Genomic DNA, 21,337 nt, shown 5'->3' with positions numbered 1-21,337 from the left:
CTGGTTGCTGTGATGCGTTATCCGTCAGATATTTCGCCTGTCAAATAGTTCATTTCGCTGTATATTTCACCTCATGTAGCCGCGCGGATAGAATCTTGCGAAGATCGCGCACACATATTGGGTGATTCCATACTGACCAGATTTAAACTCCGACCGGATATATTATTGATCCAAATCTTTTATAGCTGTAGTCATCACAGCATCAGCCCCAATTAATCTTTTTAAATGTTGTTACTGTATCACGTGCTGCTGCAACAAAGCATTGAAAGTAAGGCACAACTGATACAAAGCCCCAAAACCCCACAATTATCAGTGCATCATCCGCCTTAAGCAATCTCACACTGCGAACGATTACACGCCATATCTCAGCACGCACAAAATACACCCCACCACCTTGACAAGCCAATGGTTGGCCACTGACACACGATACGATCTGGTACGTGTAGGACCAACCACCAAAGTACGGATCACGTACGGCAGCGCGATCGGTATCAAACGCTAGTCACTAATCGTGCGCCTCCATCAACCATGGGGTGGCAGGGAATATAACTCCATAATCTACCATAATTCCACGGGCACACGCTGGTCTTTGGCTATTCGCTTTCTTCACCTCCGCAGAAGACAACAACGGAGCAGGAAACATCCAAGCAGGCGTTGTTGCTGCCAGCTTCTTGGCGTAGCTGTCAACGGATATAGGGCACAGAAGAGCGAACCTGAACGCCGAAGGATCTCACCAGGTCTACCACATCCCCCCACACAGATGCTGTAACGGAGCAAGCAGCAACACGAGAGAAGATCCGAAGCACACGTGCCTCCAAACCATCTCTCTCTCCACAGCAAACGAAGCGACCGCTGGGAGAAGAGCAACGAATCAAGCAGCAACCAGAGCAACCAACGGCTGCTACGACCCGATCCGTTACGTAGTTGGTTTGATAACGTACCGATGCAGCAGGTGCTCCTTTGATGGAGTGGATGTCAGGTGTAGTCGCAGACGACGCGATCTGGAGCGGCAGATAACACACAAACACACACACACACCGTTACAAACAGCATTCTCAAAAGCGCGTTAGAGAGATCGAACGAAGGTGCGAGAGAGCGAGAAAGAAAGAGACACAGTCCGGGTAGAGGTGGCAGGTTAGAGCGGGAGCACTCAAATTTGGATGCGATAACAGAGGCGTCCACTATTACTCTGTGTTAGAGAAGCGGTCAGGCAAAAGCGCTCATGCGTTAACAGAGCACCAGTTAGTAAGCGTTCGATTCGCCACCAGGTTGCAGGTTTGAAGGGTTTTTCCCGCTAGGTAGTAGAGAATCCGGAGTCCGATGCGACCATATCAGAGTGCACTAGTGACGACGACGACGACGGGACGGCAGGTGCGTGCGGTGGTCCGCGGGTGATAAGGGCAAGGTGAAAGACATTAAAAAGGTGTTAACGGTCGCGGTCGCTCTAAAGTGTACAGGCTGTGTGTGTGTGTTTGTGTATGTGTGTTTGTAGCGCACGCGTAACTAGTGAGAGTGATCGGTCCGAGAGTGGGGAGGAGAAGGAAAAAGCAGGAAGAAGAGGGGGAATACGATCCGAAACCAGACCGGAAAGGAAGAGAAAGAGTGCCACCATCACAGGTGTTAATACAAAGCGTCAACAAAACAGTTTGCTACGCAGCAACCAGAACGTAGACCACGAGACAACGGCACAACGCAAGGCCGCACAGCATCTGCACAGGAGCCAGACAGCGCGTACAGTACCAACCCGAAAACAACCACCACCACCACCATCATGGACATTGTTGCAGCAACAACCGAGCGGCTGGTCGAAACGCTCGCGAACGGGACGCTCTCGCTAACCCCCCGGCAAGATGGCGAAGAGCATGCCGATCACGATGACGACTCACCAACGATCGCCAAAGTCACCTCCATGGTGGTGCTGTTCAGCGTCAGCATGGTGTGCGGACTCGTACCCTTCAAGCTGGTGCGCTGGTTTAACCTCAACCCGGCCACCCCGTCCGGAGGCACACACCTCTTCCTGATCCGGCTGCTGCTCTCCTTCGGCGGTGGTGCCCTCCTAAGTACCACCTTTCTGCATCTACTGCCCGAGATCAATCACTCGATCGAAGCGCTCGTTGAGACGGGCGCCCTACCCGCCCCGGACGAACTGCCCTTCCCGCTGGGTGAGTTTCTCCTTACGAGCGGCTTCTTCATGATCTACCTCACGGAGGAGCTGGTCCACTGGTGGATGCATCGCCGCTCGGCCAATGCCCGGCGGATCGCACGGTCCGAAAAGACAGCGCCCGGTGGCAGCAGTACAATGGTACCGATCGATGGTGGCGCATCGAAGCACGACCACGCGCACGGACATTCGCATCTTCCGATCGGGAACGTAACCGCCGTCTACCCCGTGACGGATGTGGATGGGACGCAGGTCGTACCGAGTGTGGTACCGGTGCCGCCAGCTCCAAGCGCTAACGGTCCCCTGCGTGGCCTGCTAATCGTACTTGCCCTCTCCATTCACGAGCTGTTCGAAGGGCTCGCGGTAGGTCTGGAACGGTCACCATCCGCCGTATGGTTGCTGTTCGGTGCAGTCGCCTCGCACAAGTTTGTGATTGCGTTCTGCGTCGCGTTTGAGCTGCTGGTGGCGGCCGTCCGTTTCCGCATTGCCGTACTGTACATCTTCGTCTACTCGGTGGTTAGTCCGGTCGGTATCGGCATCGGCATTGCGCTCAGCTCGGTCAGCTCCGACACGAACCAGACGATCGAGGTGGTGTCGGTGGTGCTGCAGGGTCTAGCCAGCGGGACGCTCATCTATGTGATCTTTTTCGAAATTCTCGCGAAAGATGCGGGCCACAGCCACGGTGGAGGTGGAGGAGGAGCAGGAGGAGAAGCGAACGATGAGCACAAGCACGGTGCCGATGACCATCAGCATTCGGTGTCGCCCACGAACGGGCTGTGGCAGTTCCTGGCCGTGCTGGCCGGGTTCGGGCTGCTGCTTGGCATCAAGGCCGCAAGTGAGTAGGAGGGATTTGATTGTGGGAAACGGGGCAAATAGAGTAGTAGTAGTAAGTAAGGGGAAGGGGTAAGGAACAGTGGGTTACAACCCGCACATTAGATAACCGCAACTATGCATATCGTCACTCCCCGGAGCCGGATAAAACTGGAGGAGCAGCAGTTCAGGGAGGCTTAAATTAAATCCACCAAACACACCAACACCGGAACGTCGTCTGTCTTTACATTAGGTCTCTCGGTGCGAACGATGCACCTTAATTGTACGCAATGAGTGCTGGCATTCCTCTGTCTGTCGGTCGTAAACAAAACGACCCCGAGAACGAAAGAAAGTACTTATAAAATTGGATCTCACAAGAGCACCAACTTACTTCAATTTCCCCAGTATATCAGTATATGTGGCTAAGCTCAAACCAGTCCCAGCAAAAACAATATGCATCTTTCAGCGAAGCTGTATCGCCGAAACACTTGCTCAAATAAGATAAACATTCCTCCCCAAAAGCGTTAGTTGAATTTCATTGCCCTATTATAATTCCAACCGCTAACGATGACGTTGTTTGCGGGGAAAAACACGCGGATGGATTAGTGTGTGGGATGGTATCACATTTGTCTGTTAAATTTATGGCTGAGTGAGTGATGTGACGCACTGTACCTGCTTGACAAAACGGAGCAATTTAAGCTCAGATGTTTCGGAGGCTCTGTGGTCTATTGGGAAGGCGTGTCGGTTGCTACAAGGCCGGTTAATGGTCGGATTCTCATCCGGACCCACGCCCCGTAGTAGGAGAGGAACCTTGGGTGGATGATATTGCCTATCATCTACAGGAGGTCGTTGATGTCTTTGTATAGATGCATTTGGCGAAGTCTTGGGTGTAGCGTTACATCAAGACGATAATGAAGAAATAGAAAATAATCCATTCCAGAGCATCGAGAATCTATTGGTCGAATTGGTTCGTGTTCAGAATAACATTGCATAACTTTCACACTATAAGGCATTAGACTAGACGGACGAAAAATACATCCTAATTTTCATTTTAAATGCCTAAAGTTACTCGTTGTTGGATAGACACTTAATCTAAATAGCTATCATCGGATTGATCTAAACTAGTTAAGCTAATAGAATAACTTCTTCTATTCCAAATAATTTCCATACCGCGCACATTTCATGAATAATGCATTAGACCCAGACATTCCAGAAACACTTGTTTGGTGGAATCATTGATCAGTAAACATGATGTAACGAGAAGAACTAATTAACCTGTCCAGTGAGTCACACACACCCCGGACAGCATTGAGGATATAATGTGCATTAATTGTACAATCCCTCATTAGCCGATCACTTGATCCATTAATCGTTCGGCCACGATTGCAATGGTCACTCTCGATGGCTTTATTCAGCATATATACATCGCTCTCGAGAAAAGCACCTCCATTAAGCTCTCGTGTCCAAAGAAGCATTCCCACCCCTTTGTGACTTGTTGAGAGATCAAGTGCACTCGGGATGCCTCAAGTGTCGGCAGCGTGTGTCATGCAAACATCTCGAGCTTCACTGACGTTCCCAGTCGATGTTTATTGTTTTTTATCTAAGGTGTCTTTACTTCCTGCTTTTCTTTGCTACACAGTTGCTATGTTTCAACATGCATCATCATTTCACGACAGCAAAAAGCCCACCATCTCCCAAATCCACATGATCCCAATCTCAACAATCCTCCGGACGCCAAGTATCAATCGGAAGTCTTGTGCGCCGTTATCACCCCGCCGTTATATGACGACTTTGTCAAGTAAATGATAACGGATTGGAAAGGAATTTATCATCAAAGCAGCGAATGATAGGCTAAAGATTTGCCCTTAACCCCATCAGCTTTTAGCCCCTCTCACTGTGGCCCATTTCGAAACGGCCGTTTCGTGACGGTTTTACCCAACAAACGACTCGTTTTCTCCATAACGGCGCGGCGGGCTTGACAACAAAGCTTCCCGTTACGGGTTCGTAGTCGAACGAACTTGAAACGATCACGCGCACTCGTGCCGTCCGTTATCGTTTCGCCGTTAAAACAATGTAACGGCGATGGTACCCACTATTCCATCTATTATCAACGGCTTGGTCATTTGGATGTTTGCGCCACATTTGTTATATATCGTTAATGATGTCAACCGACCCCAAGCCATCAAGTGGACGGCGTTCGTTCCGATAAGATAACGCTCCAATTGGATTCCTGGTACTGGCCAATAATCGCTCCATTCGCCGTGCTAGTGTCACATTTCGTTACGATATCCTTCGATACGGAGAATCGCTTTTAAACAGATAACGCCTACCCCTCCTGCAGCATAAAATAACCGCATAATCCCTCAATCAGTGGGCTTAGATACTTTGTTTCTTATCTTCAAACCGAAGCCGATTACAATCAATCAAACCGAGCAAATGGCACAATAATACTAAATGATATGTTTGCTTACCTTTTTGTGTTCCGCAGCCGGACACAGCCACGATCACGGACATAGCCACGGTGGAGGGACCGAACCGGACCATGACCACGATCACTGAATAGAGCCTGCGGAGAAAAAAAGGAGAAGAGAACAAACCACCTAACCCAGCCGGCGAACAAACGATGTTGTGATTGTCTCAATTATGATTACCATTATGATTTTACGACGACCAGGACGAGCGGTGTCAAGGAGGGGCGAGATACATCGATAGTATTCGTATTATATGTAATACATTTTATACATGTTTTATGTTTGTTTGCAAGAGGATGCATAGCCCCCAATCACAAAACCCTATGCAAATTCGATGCCTGGTAATTCGAGTAATGTCATAAACAAAACAATGTGATACATTTAATTAGACACGAAAATAAACACCTTAAACGACTGTACGGAAATGGACTTTTTTAAGTGGGATAGGAGTGTTAAGGTGATGACAGTTAATATCAATACCGAGAAGCAGTCAGTTACATTTTACATCAGCATTGCACAATTGACTAGCAAGTTTGTTTTATTTAAATAATCAGATTGTTCAGATGGAATGAAAAGATATAACTAGCCAAAACCATCGTCCTCTCACGGCAGCGTGGAAAATTGCACCGCAATTTGCACCCTAAACGTTCTAAGAACCTCTGACGACTCTGCGCTCAACTAGCGTGCAGTATTTGTGTTTTTATAGGTATTCCAATGCTTTTAATATCGCAAATGAGATCCTGATTAGGGGGTAATACATTTTGTTTCTCTTGTGGATGGATATTACTACGACACGACAACACTACCACGCTCGTCTAAACTCGTCCACTACTACATTAATAAGAGTTTAACTTAAATTGACTAGACAGATTCTTTGGTAAAACGGGAAAACGGTGTATCAGAGACTCTAAGCAATATTTGTCATATGTTCATCTCATAGCCTTTTAGCTTGTTTTGCTTGTCGCAACATATAAATACTACGTGTACATCTTACCATACAAAAAACAGGAGAGCATTTAGCTTGGTAGCTGTTCTGGACGTTCTCTGGATGTGGAATCTGTGGTTGGTGGAGCAGCTTGTATAAAATCACTTTGCGATCTAGTGTATAGAAATCGTAGCGTGGAATGTATTGCTAATGTAGTCTGCTGGCCCACCCCTACACAATGGACTCGTCCCTGGACTGGAGGCTCAAAACTCAAAAATATCAAATCGTAATCGTTACAGTCTGCTGCCCCCGCTTCCACGTATCCTATCTAATGCGGTTTTGATTGATTTAAGTATATAAATATAGTGTTTGTGTATACCCTAATATATATATATAAATATGGTTCGACAGACTTCAGCCAAATGCTAAGCGTCATGTGTGCAGTGCAATAGCAGTATAAACTTTGTCCTACCAACGTTCCTCGCCTCCTTAACATTATGCATAACTACTCATACATACCTCTCTCTTCAGAACGTTTGCGCATTGCGGCAGATGCCACAGCCCAGCGCAAACTCTTCCCCCGTCGGCGGATGGACCACGTGCAGTGGGCACTCTTCCCCGGTCAGCTGAGTCGCTTTCGGGCCAGCCGGGCAGCGCGGCAGCTTCCCCTTCGGCAGGTTGGTCAAGCGCTGGAAGTCGTCGTGGCACGTGTCGCAGAAGTGGGTCGTGCCGAAGCAGAAAAACACCGCCACCGAGCAGCAGTACCGGCACTTGTACTCGAGAAAGTCCATACCGTGCTTGGGACACATCTTCGCCTTGGAAACGTCACTGCACCCGCCACAAACGAGCTCCTGCGGGTTGAAGTTTTCGCCCAGCTCGGCATCGCAACGTGCCTCACCGCCGTAGTATGCCTGGAAGGAGGTGTAGGCCGTCATTGGCATCAAGGACATCGATGGGATAGAATGCTCGATACGTACCTTTCCACACTGACTGCAAACGTAATACGCATACCGTTCCATCGCGTACCGGGTGGGGTCTGTTCCGTCGGCAGTAACCGCCTTTGCCAGTCCTTCATATTCGAGCCTGAAGTACGCGAAGAAAGCAACCAAAAAACTCAATTAAAATACCCAATATACACCTCACCTTTACCGCCCAGCTTACCGCATCAATGCCTTTCGTTTCACGTCCTGCCGCAGCGCGACAATCGGCGCCAAAAACGGTTCCAGCGACGGATGCTCAATATCCACCTTACAGATCGGGCACTGCGCAAAGCCAAAACTAATCCGTGGCCCGTTCCAGCGTCTCATTAGCACCGTCTTGCAGCAGTGATAGTGGAACACGTGGCCACAGCGCAGCTGAATCGACGGTGCCGTCCCGAGCGTTTCCGTGAAGCAGATCATGCACATGTCCTCACCGTCCTGCGTCAGCCGGGGCTGCGCGTACTGCCCGCCCGGCGGGTCTACTACCCCCGCCTCGGACTGACAGTTCGGCACCAGGCAGGGCAGACACTGGCCCTCATTCAGTATGCCACCGCACGCGTGCCCACAGCGCTGATGCACTTTGGTGCAGGACACTGCCCCATACTCCTGGCACTGCGCATCGGGACAGATGTTGCCCAGCGCCAGCAGGCCGCTGCTTCCTGTAGCGCCACAGAACCGGCACACGCCGACGCCGGTCGCCGTGACCGGTACGGTCGCGCAGCCGGCAGCCGGATCGTGCCCGCGAAACTCGAGCATACCCTTGAGCGTGCGCGAATCGACCACCGCCCACAGCCAGTAGAGCTTGGCCCGGCCGCAGCTTTCGTGCAGCTCCACGCGTATTGCGTCCTGTTCCTCCTTGCAAACCTAAAGCCAGATGGAAAGGGGTTAAATTGGAGGTACATTTATCTTGCTCCCGACAGTTGTCCACTTACCGCTCGATGGTGGCTTCGTGCACGACGGTTCAGATGCAGCACACGGTCACAATCGGCACAGAGCGAACCGCAAAGGGCGCAGTTAAGAACGGCGTAGGTAACCTCATCGTCATGATTGCTGCACAACGGTCTGTTCGATTCCGACTGCCGGTGCCATTGGTTGGAAGACAATCTGTAGCGAGAAAAGGAGTTGATAAGCATTCCAAATATTTGTCTCAGTCCCTCCCAAACATACCGATCTATCTGCTCACGATCTATCACACAAAGTGCAGCTAAGGCCAACCAAAGTGTAGCGGTACGGATGCAAGCATCAGCGCTGCGTCGGAACTCCTCCTCCAGTTGGGTCACATTGAGCAGACAGCTTGCCACCGCTGCCCGGCATGCCGTCGCCCATCGCTCGGACAGCTTTCCACTGGCCATATCGCGCACAAGCGCGATAATGCTTTCCGCCTGTTTGGCCGCTATCGAGCCGCGCAGGTACCAGCGATACCGCTGCAAACGACTGACGCTCCCAGTGCCGGTCGCTAAGGTCTGCGAGGCAGAGGATGATGACGTTACGCTGCCCAAACTAACGACGGTGGTGCCGAGCGATGATGGAGGAGCAGCAGCAGCAGCAGAAGCACTTTGATGATTCCCGTTCGAACCATTCTTTACCTTCACCTGCACCTGGAGCGATTTTGCGATCAGTGCTAGCAGCACGTCTAGTAGGGCCTCTGAATCGGTATCGACGGAATGGTTGGTGGTGATTGCACTGTCCGCCGTACTGTGAGCAGCACCGTCCGAGGGAAGTTCGGGTAGAATGCGGCGAATCAGTGCCGTCACCTGCCGCTGCACACGATCGCTGCCAGTGTGGGCAAGGGATAGTAGATCCTTCAGCAGATGATGCTGCTGGGACAGATATGTGCGCCCGACGGAACTTCCCGAAAGCGCCAGGACCTTGAAAAGAAAAACAGGAAGTGTTGAATTAGTTTACAAACAGCAAAACCCTGAAATAAAAACATCCAAAACTCACCATACTAAGCATCTCGAAGCAGTACGCATCATTATACGTGGTGGCGGTGTTGGCCGGTTCCCCAGCGACCAGTAGCTCCCAGGCATCACGGGCCTTCACCGTTTCGCGCTCTATTGCCTGCACCACGTGCACGATGATTTGCTTCTGCAGGTGGCTCAGCTTGCGCCGGCTAAACAGGATACCGACCGCATGTTCGCGCAAATCGTGTATCGACTCGGACAACGATGGCAACGGAGACAGCTCCGTACTGCACGCATCGCCGTTACTGCTACTATTTGCATTTGCTCCTGCCCCGTTTCCACCAGCAGCTCCACCGTTACCACCGTTCCCGATCAGTGTGGAAGTTTCTTCCAACAGTTTCCCAAACACTTGCCCCGTTAGCAGACGGAATACGCGCAGCGTTTCCTGCTCACACAGACGCGACTGTACCTGCCGGGGAGTGGGAATGGGCGCTGGGGCCGAATGTCCCGTGCGCGTTCCGTACAGCTTCACCTGCCGGATGCGGAGTGTCGCATCCGGGCCTCGGATCTCGAGACGATAGTGTCCGGAGGTGGGCGTGTTGCCGTTTGCACTGCTGGCTATTGGAATCGTTTGCCAGGCACAGGCAGTCGGATCGATCTCGATCGTGCGCAGTAGTGAGAGTTCCCCAGTTCCGGTGACGCTGTTTAGATGGGAGCCTCCGTAAAGCAACAGGGATGTTACCTTGCACTGGAATGAGAGTTACAGCATATTTGAAGACTTTCTGAGGAGTTGGATGCATTTTGGGGCATACAAACTAGTGGTAGGAGCTTGGAATCAGAAATACCCGAATCCGATTTCAGAACCGACTTCAATTCTGTATCCTAACCGATTTCAATTATAAATTTAACCCCGAGTCCGGAACATATTTCGAATCCGGAACCAATTCCGAATCCAGAATCGATTCCGATTCCAGATCCGATTCCGGTTCCTGAGCCGATTATGTTTCTGAAGCCGATTCCGATTCCAGATCCGATTCCGAATCCAGATCCGATTCCGAATCCAGATCCGATAAGGATTCCGGAATCGAATCCCAAAAACATCGAAGCTAGAAATAATCGATTCTGACCAAAACGTCATTCTCCCCATTACTAATACATACCGCCACATCTCGACTATTATCCACGTGAACAGCAATCAGCGTTAGCTGACATCCGTTTCCGGGTGCTGCAGAGCCTGCCGCACGTCCTCCCGGTATCAGCTCGATCGTCTTCGGTTTTCCACGGTCCTCCTCATCGCTCTCCCAGAACGTTTCCGTGGAGTTGTCCAGCAGTGCTTGTGCGAGTGCGGGACGCGAAGAAACCGTAAGCTGAAGACAGAGAAACAACGCCAACATTGGTTATTGTTAGGTACTACGCTCCAAAATTCCAACCAAGCCTTACCTCATACAGATCGGTAACATCCTGGAAGAGCGTTACTTCGATCGGTGCCTCCTCGGACCCCCCGAGCAGATGATCCCGTACCGACTGGGCCTCCAGTGCTCGCTCCTCTTCCTCTTCCGCTTTCGAGAGGATACGCGAGATGTTTCCAAACACGTTCACACGATGCAAAAACTGATGATCGGATGGAACGAAGCGCAATCCAAAGCACTGGACAGCCATGCGCTGAAGCGGTGACCCCAGTGGAAAGTGTAGCGTCAGCTCAGATACGGTCGACAGGAAGGCGTGCAGGGCACGCGAAATGCCACGCCCGAGATGACCCTCACAACTGCTGGCAGGATGCTCCAGTCCCAACTCCGAGTCAGCATCAGTAGGATCGGCATCCGCATCGCACGTCGTCAGGGCCGACACAAACCACCACATGACGTCATGCAGCCCAATCGGTTCAGTTAGCTGCCGAACAAGCCAGTTAAAGCCTTGCAGACTGTACCGATGGCACAGTGACCTTCGCAGCTGCCGTATGAGCAATCGACGCAAACGCTCCAAATTGTGTCGTTCCAGTATGAACACCATTGCCGGGCGGCCAAGCAGACCCGTCTGGACGCTGTTGGTGGCAGCGGCAGCATCTACACCTCCACCACCACCACCACCTCCATGCGACGCACCAACATCCATCGGCACCAGCCGGCGCAGATTCTCCGAAGGATGGTTCAACAAGTTCGCATCAGAACGCTCATCCTCGCGGCGCTGTCGCCGGCGCAGTACCACCGACGGTCCCGCACCTTGTCCCATCGAGACGCTGCGATGAAACTTACCCCCAGACAGGGGCAGATAGCAGCTGCCCGGTGTTCCATCGCTCGGAAAGCGGGCAGTCGTCTGTACGGCTCCCTCCGAATCCACAAACGTACTGAGGCAGGCTGGTCGATCGGATGGTGTGGGCCATTCCGATGCATCCGTTACTTCGGTAAGGGACGCCTCACTGCTTCCCGCTGCATTGCCACTACACGCGGACGACTCTACAGGGGCAAGATCCAGCAAGAAGAACGCATTCTCCTTCATCATTGCAAACAGCTCCGAGGGCAGTGTCGATCGTGGCGGTTCGTTTCTTCGCTCCGCTGCAGCCGATAGAGCTGCCTGTGGTCCGACCGGAAGTGGCACAGGGGTAGTACCTTCGTATCGCTTCCTGCATGCCTCGCATAGAAGATACCAGCTCGACACACCATGGCCACCGTCGCCACAGTCACCGGCCCAGCCTTCACAGTAAACGCCGTTGGAATTGTAGCCTTGACCACCGGCCGGCCGTCCACAGCCGGGATGGGCCAGCCGCATGTGGTACGTCACCGGGATGGAGTGAAGTATGGTGCGGCATAGCTCACAGTAACTGCCGTCTGCCGCTGCACCGTTCGCAGGAGCCGTTGTGGAAGCGGCTGCCGCTGTCGTACCTGTGCCGGCCGTTGCTGCCAGCGTGAGTCCACTTTTGCTGGCTACCAGTGGAGCACCGCTTGAAGGTGCAATTGCTACCGTCCCAGTACCGGACCCGGTACCTGGAATGGGACCACATTCCTTCCCATCATCATTGCGCTTGTCGTTCGAATTGGTTTCGACCAGCTGCACAAAGTTAGAGCCTAACTGATCCCAAAGATGCACCAGACAGCGCAACGCTACCGGCGGTACCGCACTGGAACCGACCGACGACGACTGCCCGTTTGACCCATCAAGAGCTGCAAATCCTCCCCCAATGCCACGATGCCTTCGGTTCATGATGCACCGATTGCCGCTCCGTTCCAGCGCATCGAGCGTGGCGTTGGAAAACTCGACCGAGTGACGCTGCAGTACCTTCTGTTCGCGGGTTAGCACCGCCGGGATGGGCAATTCGCTGGACTGATTGGCCATTCCAACCGCACCGGGCCCAAGCCCAATCCCAGCCGTCTTCGAGATGGTTGGATGGAACTTGAGAAACGAAGCACATGCCATCGCATCGTGCACGAGCCCTTCGTGCCAAAGGAAGGCGGCAAACACGGCACGTAACGTTTCCGCGACCGAAGGTGACAGAGCGCGCTTGGGAAGATGCTGCTGGAACGATTGCTGCTGCAGATCCGGTTGCTGTGGTTGAGTTTGTGTGTTGGACTGAGGTTGTTGCTGCTGAGACAAACTGGCCGACGGTGGTTGATGATGCGGTGACTTGTTGGGGCCTGTTTCATCCATCATTGAGCCTTCCGTGCCGGATCGGTGGAACCATTTCTGAAGAGCCTTAGCACCACCGCCAACAACTTCGGACAGGGCGGCTGTTGCTGCTTTGCGGAAATCGCCATAATTTATCGTATTTTCGTTCTCCTCACCTTCACCTTCACCCTCGCAATCGTCGTCCGCCTCAATGTCCTCGACCGTGTCGTCCACTACCGAGGGTTCCTCTTTGGCGGCCGTATGCTCCAGCAGCACCTTGGTCGTGCAGGTGTCCACGATCGGGTGGAGCAGCGTTTTCCCGAGATGTTGGTTGTACTGCAGGCACCAGGCTTCGACGGGAAACCAGGAAGCGGGACAGTGCTCTCGGATAGATTCTGCGGTCAACCGTACCCAAACACCGTCATCATTTTCCATCTAGGGAAGGAGATATAGCGGAATGCAATTGGAATATGTTAGTTGGAAGATATGAAGTTACAGGGCCTACATAACTTCAGAATCAGTTTGCAGAACCGTTATGAGTTCAGGATTAGTTCCAAGACCAGTATGGGTTCAGAATCAGTTCCAGGACCGATATCGGTTCCAGATTAGTTCCAAGACTGATATATCTTTAGGACCATGTCAAAGGCCAGTATGTGGTGGGTATCAATTCGAAGACGTGGGTGAGATCAGGAGTTGTTTTAAGACATACATTTCAGGACTGGCGTGGTTTTTGCATAAGTTCTAAGATCGGTATGGGTTCAGGATTTGTTCTAGGGCCGGTATGAGATGGCGATCAGTTCCAACACATTTATAGGTTAAGTATGTGTACTAGGATCGGTATGGTTTGAGGATCAGTTCCAGGGCAGATATGGGTTTGGGATCTATTCGAGGTCTGACATGGAGTCGATAACAGTTCCTGGACCGGTATGTGATGTTATAGGTTGCGGATCAGTTCCAGGATCGACATGAGTTCAGGATAAGTTATGAGATCAAATATCCAATATGAGATCAAGATTAGTTCCAAATGGGGTCAGAATCAGTTTGTCACTTCCGGTAATGGTTCAGAATCAGTTTCGAGACCATTCTTCTTCTTCTATTTGGCGTAACGTCCTACGCGGACTTGTCGGCCTATTCAGGCTTAATTCATTACTTAATTCATTAACCAGACGAGACTTAATTCATTACCACGCAGCCGGATAGTCAATCCTTGCTACGGAGAGACGGTCCATTCTAGGCTTGAACCCATTATGAGCATGTTGTTGAGTCCAAGACCATTATGCATTCTAAATTCTGGAACTGTTGCAAGACCTTACCCAAAAATTTTAACACCGGTATAGGTTCTGCAGGAGTTCCTAGGCCGATATGAATTTAATATCAGTTCCATTGCCAATAAGTGGAACAACATCAGTTTCTCTTGACAGGCCTCTTAAAGAAACACCTGGGAAGTGCGTTGAAAACTTTTGTACGCACCTTGGAGTTCGGATTAAGTATTCCGAAACTATAATGCCTTACCCTTTAACTAGCCCAAATGAACTAGTATTTCATAAACTGATGATAATAGAATATATTCCTAACAATTACTTAAGCCTCTACCAACGCTTCATGCACACTATCATTCCCGCACACTTACCTCATCACCGTACGCGACAATTCCATTCGGACGAACGACACCGATCTGCTCCGACTGCAGCGTTGGGTGCAGGCGCACCCGCAAGCCGGCCGAGTTCTTGGCCAGAAATTTACGCAGCTTCGTCGGTGGATGCACCTTCTTCAGCCCCTGCCCGACACTCACCAGGCCCTTGTCACCGTTCAGCATCTTGGGCAGTCCGCCGGATGCACCGCTTCCGCCCGCACAAATACCAACACCACCCGCCCCACCACCACCACCACCACCTGCTCCGCCACCAGCGCCACCCGCATCAATCACCTCGAGGCGATAGATTTCCTCCTCGTCCTCCACCACCACCGGCACACCGTCGATCTGCAGCGTAAGCTCGTACGCGCCCGCCACCATCGGCGTCCAGACGAAGCCGTACTTATTTTTACCCAAATCATTCGCCGTCAAGATCTCGGTGGTGGCGGTGGTCGTGGTGCTGGCGCTGCTCACGCTTGCCGCGTACAGGCGCAGCTCCTCGAACGAGTAGCCGTGGTACGGGCGCATCGCGCTGATTGCCTGCAGGCAGCTCTTCTCCTTCTCCTTGTACGTCGGCTCGTACGGCACGGACGGCGGCACGGCGGTCGCGGTAGAGGCGGCCGTCGGCGTTCCGGGCGACACTTTTGGCGTGATTGCGCTAACAGACGTGTCACGGCGCAGGGATGCCTTTACTTCGATCTGCGTGTATATTGGAATCGTGAAAAGGAGAAACATTATTTATTTTCAGATAAAAGTTGTAATAATAGATATTTTAACATTGTTTTCTTATTGTACACCACTGCCTACCTTTATGCCGGGAACGAATATCTCCTCCCCGTACTGATCCCGTGTCTCCAGGCGGAAGTGTGATGGCCAGCCCGCCCGTAGCGGTGGCGATTGGGGGGAAATAATTTTAATTTCACACCGACTGGGATCTAGCCGGGATTCTGGCTGCAGCCAGGCAGCCAACCGTGCACCGGGTGAACCAGCCGCCACATAGATAAAGTCACGCAGGAACTGTTTCTCGTAGTTTTTCTCGCTGGAAAGGGGGGAAAGGAAAAATGATATTAAGTAAGTTTGTGTCTTTTAAAAGTGTAACAAAATAAACTTGCTATTGATGTTGCCCCTCTTCTATAGCGATTGTTGCCATTTAATGTTTCATGATCAGACAGTTGATTGAATTTTGAGTCACCGATTACTAGATATTAAGGTCGGGGCGCAAGTTAACACAAAGCCAAAGTGTCAAAGGAACAAAAAGCACCTTTTTGTCACTTTGAGGCTGACAGTAGCCCTTAAGCAGCGCCTGAAAACCTTCTCTGGTTTCGAGTGTAAATATTTCATTCATGTCAATTTAAGTGATTGTGCAAGGTAAAGTTGTTCTTTTTTGTTTAATAATATAGAGCAAAAACCAATTATGAAGTACGATCCATACGCGAATTGAACACTTCATGATCGTGTCATGGAGTCGTGCGAGTGGACGACTGTACCACGGAATTAGCATGACAACAGTATAGTCAACTATACTATGGTCAACGTCAAAAGAACATAATTTTGGAAGAAAAAAATAATACATTTTTGTCAAAACGGCTGCCTATCATACAGACAAATCAGTTTATGTCGCTTTTAAAATGCTTGGAAATGAATCCTGTTAATGAAAATTTCGATCCAATTGGTCTCCAATTCGATTAAAAATAAAAAAGCGTAGTAAAATGCGTCAAACTAATCAAATCATAGTTTCCGAGAAATTGTAGTTAGCAGTATGACATTTTTTTTTTCAATTCATTAAAATAATTAAACTAAATTATTAATAAATCACATGTTAACATTAGGAATGAATGGGAACGCATCAATAATAAATGTCTCTATGAGATGTATTTTTTAAACAAATTAATTTTAAATATCGACAGACTTTAAGCTATGTCCACGCCCGGAGCCATCGTGCAGCGATTTTCTCACCCTTGCAGTGAGCGAGGGTACGAGATCTGCGCACGCAACTCCTCCATTCTCCTTTGTTTGTTTGCCACCGTTGACAGTGCGCTTATGTGTGCGTGTGCGTGAGAGAGTGTGTAAATGCAACCGTAGCGCACGCACGCACACACACAAACACACCCAGCAGCAGTGGAACCATTCTTTGGTGGAGTGGGTGCGGCCTCAGTTCTCCGCTCTGCTGGTGTTTGGACGGTGGCCCATTCATTCGCTCACGTCGCGCTGGTGCTGCTGTCTGGTCTGTCCCTCCCCCGTGTGTGCAGTACGATGCACCTGACAAAGTGAGACCCGTCCACTTGAGACAGTTTAGTGTTGATGATAAAGTGACCATTAGTGTGTGCGTGTGTGTGTGTGTGGGTGCATCCCGTACGATTGGAAAACCCTAAAATCCTGTTCCAGCCTGTCCGAACACGTACGGATTGACATTCATGATCTCAGCGCACAACTTTATGTTTTGTTTTTACTAGTAGCTGGCTTTTTGCGGGGCGCCCCGCCGCCTCCGTCCACCGTCCGGTTGGTGTGAGAAAATGTCAGTGGCTGCTACGGTGGTGGCGGTGGTAGAAGAAGCAGCACGCACATACGCAGTACTTCGCGCAAGAGAGAAAAAGATCGGACGAAGGGCCAGCAGCAGCAGCAGCACAGTCGCTGGAGCCGATTCGTAAAATTGGTCGCGCAAGTACACACCAATCACTCGCCGTGCGTGAACCTGTTTGCTCTCGCTCTCTCTGGTGCTTGATTAGAGTTTGTGTATGTGGAACGGCGGTGGAGAGCCCTTCCACCCCAAAACAGTGATTAGACGGTAATTGGCGTGTAAAGTGATCGCGGTATAGTAGCGGGTACACAAAACATACGCGTGCGGGGCCAGAAACCAAATCGCGGCATGTCACAATTAACCGGGGCGTACAGAATTCCGGCACACAGCACCGATTTCCGGCCCTTAGTGTGAACGGTATTTTAAACAGCAGCACCAACAACAACAATAACAAAAACCCCTGCTGGTGCGCTCGAGAATGTTGTGTGTGCATTGGAAGTGGAATATTAGGTGCAATACAGAGAGGAACAGAGGAGAAGTGGTTATGGTAATGAAATCTCAGCATTAGCGGTTTGTGTTTGCTAGTGAGAAAGAAAGAAAGATAGAGAAAAAACACACAAACGTCCAACAACAACAAAAACACGGAATTCCGTCCGGATAAGTCTCTGTGTGGTGCGGTACTGGTATTTTTGTACCTATTTTTTTTTTTTACAAAATCGAGGAGTGTTTGCAATCACACATCACACAGCACGCGCTAGATATACATCGCTAAATACCTATTAGTCAAACAACACACCGTGTCACAACAAAGCACCAGCCGCGTGTGATTCATCCGCGCAAAGCAGAAACCAGTGCTCTTTGCGCGATTAGCTCAACCGCCTGGTAGCGCAAACTAAGTGCGCAAACCAGTAGCAGCAGTAGTAGCAGCGCCATTCACACACCCAGCGCAGAGCGCACGCAAGCAAAAATGTGACACACAACAATCGATGCCGAGAGCAAACGATCTGTCCCTGTATCGTATCACATCATCAGCCCGTGCCATCACCAACCACCAGTGTGTCTGTGTGTGTGTGTGTGTGTAACAGCAACAACAGTACAAAATAATACAAAAAAGCGAGATGGAATCTGGCCACTCAATCCGGCGATTGCTGCTGCTGATAACATTCGTCACCCTTCACCACCACAGGGCCGTCGTCGTCACTGCCGCTGCTGCCGTGTCCGTCTGCTCCGGGCTCTGCACCTGCACCAACCAGAACTTTGTCACCGTCGACTGTGCACTAGGCGCTTCCAACCGGACGGAGGACACGGCCGCCGAACCGATCGTGCTCGATGGCCAACTGCAGCTGCCGGCCAGTGCCACCGCGCTGCACATCAAACTGCTTGCCGGCGGGCAGCAGCAGCAGCAGCTCATCATTCGGAAGGAGTTTTTCCAGCCGAGCAACAACATTAACCACCTGTCCATCGATGGCAGCGAGTCGCGGACCGGGTCCTCCGGCACGGTCGAGTTTCAGGAGGGCGCACTGTGCAACAACCAGGGCCAGTTTCCCGAGATTTTGATCGCGAACGTGGGCCGGGTGGTGATGCATCGAAACATATCGTGCCGTAAGTGTTCGGATGTCCACGGACACACACACATACGCTCCCTATAAACTGATTAATTAATTGCCAATTATTGTGTCTGCTTGTTTTGCCGCCAGGGCCACATCTGCTAAACATCACGCACGTCCACGATGTGCTGCTCAAGGCGGAGTTCCTATCGGTGAGCGAGGCGGAACTGTTCATCCAGGACGTGAACAATTTGCACATCGAGCCGAACGCGTTCAGTGGCTCCACCTCGTCCCGGGTAAGTGTGATCAGCAAAAAAACGCCCTTTTAACGCCTTTGTAACGCATCTTTTTAATACAAAAACTCTCTCTCTCTCTCTCTCCCCCCGTGAGGGTAGGTGGAAATTCTTCGCACCACCATCGAAAGCCTGCCCAAGCTGGGCGTTTCCTTCCGGCTGCTAAGCTTTAGCGAGTGCAACATCAGCGAGATCACGTCACACGCGCTCGACGCGAACGAGATAGAGCACGTCGAGTTCGTTGCCTGCCGGCTGACGAGCCTGCGGGCAAGGGCGGTAACGGAGCGTCTGCTAACCGATTCGCTCATCTTCCGCGGCTGCTACATACACAGCATCGAGCGGCAGTTTGTTAACGGTAGCGGGCTGAACAATTTGGTGCTCGACAGTAACACGTAAGTTTGTAAAAAAGATATCTTAATTACAACGATAAGAATGTTGACCTAACTCATTGCAATGTGGTTCTTCTCTCACACACACAGAATCGACGACATTGCTGCGGGCGCTTTTACCTTCACCGGCGTGAACACGCTGGTGGTGGGGAATCACATTATACGCACCGGCAAGGAATGGCTTCATCCGCGCGACTGGGTCAACGTAACGATCGCGGGCAACTCGTTCGGCGAGTTCAACGGCATCCTGCTGAAGGACCGCAAACGCACGGACCGGACGGACGGGGTGGACTGCTACTTTGGCAACAACACGATCACCAACGCGCTGCCGGACAGTTTTACCTTCGGACGCACCAGCTGTCGGGTGGGGTCGGTTCACTTCGGGCGCGAGTGTGACTGCGAGTACGGCGGGTGGCTGAGCAAGCTGTTCGGGCTGGCGGGCCATGCATCGCTGCCGTCCGCCGTCACGTCGAGCGTTTCGTGTCAGGTGGAGGAAAGCCTGCGGTACTGCTTTAATCGCAGCGATGGTCCACCACTGCACAACGATACCACTTCACCGTCCTCCACCGGTGGCCAGGTGAACGTGCACTACTTCCTGACCGAGTTTTGCCAAAAGAACGGCTCAAAGAAGTGCTCCTCGTATGCGGCGAGCGGCGAGGATGCGGCGAATCGCAAACCGCCACCACTGATACCGCTCGACAAGATCGATTCGCTGGGCGACGGTGGCAACGCTAGCTTCCTGCAGGAACATGTGTTTCCAATTTCCATTGCTGCGGGGGCTTTGGTTATAGCTGTAGCAGTAATTTTAGTGATATGTATTGGTCGGCGCCGGGCAAGCTCGGAAACGCAACACCAACACCACCACCAAACCATGACAGCGCAAACGGCCGGCTCGCGACAGGGCACGTTCCGTTCGGCGTCGCTCAATCGCTGCCCGTTCACGCCGGCCGACCGGCGCATCATCTCAAACGCACTGAGCTGGATCAGGGAAGCGTACGGGCCGGACGTTTGGAGCAAAATTAACACACCGATGCAGGAGCTGCTTGCCCAGAACGGTGGCAGTGGCGTCGTCGAGGAGAAGGATAAGGTGCGGCTGATCGGCACCATCCTCGACAGCCTGAAGCGCCACGAAATCGGTGGCACACAGATCGTCGCCCTCAATGACGTTCTGTTCCGGCAACTCGGACCACCGGCCGTAGCAGCAGCAGCGCCGGAGCTGGCCGAACGCGAACGACCAAACAGTGATAACAATGACGAGCTGCTCGGACACATCTACGACGAGCTGCAACCGAACAGGGGAGCGCCGCGGCTGCTCGGCGACTACGCGGCACCGCTCGATCACGGTGCGGTGACCGTCGTGCCCGAGGGCATCTATTCCGAGCCCGTCCTGCACGGGCAGCGCTTGCCGCAAGCACACCGAGGTGGTAAGTTTGCGGGCCACAGAAAAACACGCATTTTAAACTTTAAACGCATTATTAACCGTTTTTCTATCTCCGCCACCCCGGTAGACAATCGAAACCTGATCAGCCCGTACGCGATTGGCGATGCTACGGTGCAGCGCAATCCGGCCGGCACTGAGGGCAACCTGCCGGACGTGATACGTCCCACTGGGCACGCGTGGAAAGCTAACGCCGAGGAGGACGACCTGGACGATGAGGATGAGGACGACATCGATGGGGAAGCGGAGCGTAAAACGATGCTTCGCCCACCGATGATGGATGGCGGCAGCGCTGGGGCGCCCACGTACGCAATATCGCTGAAGCAGCTGAAGCGGCCCCATAGGGGCAACACACCACCTCCAACACCGCCGCCCCCAGTGCCGTCGGGTAGTGGCGGGGAGGACCAACCGGACGGTAACGATGGTAACCGGTCGGAACATTCCGGCAGTAGCATGCAAACGGTTCGCATCGAAGATATGACCCTGGCGGATGACGACGCCCGTGAGCAACGGTAACATATGCTCAGAGTGCGAGAGAGCGTGCGAGAGAGAGAGAGAGAAAGTGTGTATCTGTGTACTAGAGCAATAAAAACGTCTCATACTTTTTAAAGTCATAAAAATAGATTTCAAACAAACATTCTCGCTCGCAACACTCGTATAAACAAGTG

At 51.7% G+C, this 21,337-nt stretch overlaps 3 protein-coding genes across 3 annotated transcripts in view; 2 read left to right on the top strand and 1 right to left on the bottom strand.

Annotated features, from left to right (window-relative positions):
* Positions 1-937: 937 nt before the first annotated feature.
* On the top strand, positions 938-5,861 carry LOC1270749 (zinc transporter ZIP1). Its single transcript, XM_061658787.1, has 2 exons — positions 938-2,996; positions 5,460-5,861. The coding sequence occupies exons 1-2, from the start codon at positions 1,772-1,774 to the stop codon at positions 5,528-5,530; spliced, it is 1,296 nt and encodes a 431-aa protein (XP_061514771.1). The 5' UTR covers positions 938-1,771; the 3' UTR covers positions 5,531-5,861.
* A 75-nt stretch (positions 5,862-5,936) lies between these two features.
* The window catches only part of LOC5667986 (E3 ubiquitin-protein ligase highwire), a 28,482-nt gene continuing 13,081 nt past the window's right edge, over positions 5,937-21,337 (bottom strand). The window contains exons 10-19 of the mRNA XM_061658782.1: positions 15,292-15,523; positions 14,482-15,183; positions 10,692-13,286; positions 10,412-10,618; positions 9,292-9,999; positions 8,515-9,215; positions 8,280-8,451; positions 7,529-8,211; positions 7,345-7,450; positions 5,937-7,278 (exon numbers count right to left, since the gene is read on the bottom strand). Coding sequence (XP_061514766.1) covers positions 6,895-7,278; positions 7,345-7,450; positions 7,529-8,211; positions 8,280-8,451; positions 8,515-9,215; positions 9,292-9,999; positions 10,412-10,618; positions 10,692-13,286; positions 14,482-15,183; positions 15,292-15,523 — 6,490 coding nt within the window. The 3' untranslated portion in view covers positions 5,937-6,894. The remainder of the gene's footprint in view (positions 7,279-7,344; positions 7,451-7,528; positions 8,212-8,279; positions 8,452-8,514; positions 9,216-9,291; positions 10,000-10,411; positions 10,619-10,691; positions 13,287-14,481; positions 15,184-15,291; positions 15,524-21,337) is intronic.
* Positions 16,455-21,289, top strand: LOC133393532 (uncharacterized). The gene is made up of 5 exons (XM_061658784.1): positions 16,455-18,604; positions 18,700-18,845; positions 18,945-19,234; positions 19,322-20,655; positions 20,740-21,289. The coding sequence occupies exons 1-5, from the start codon at positions 18,121-18,123 to the stop codon at positions 21,183-21,185; spliced, it is 2,700 nt and encodes an 899-aa protein (XP_061514768.1). The 5' UTR covers positions 16,455-18,120; the 3' UTR covers positions 21,186-21,289.

The sequence above is a fragment of the Anopheles gambiae genome, chromosome 3 (assembly GCF_943734735.2).
Source record: "Anopheles gambiae chromosome 3, idAnoGambNW_F1_1, whole genome shotgun sequence".
Taxonomy (NCBI): Eukaryota; Metazoa; Arthropoda; class Insecta; order Diptera; family Culicidae; genus Anopheles; species Anopheles gambiae.
The sequence above is the reverse complement of the archived record's forward strand: the minus strand, read 5'-3'. Positions and strand labels throughout refer to the sequence as shown.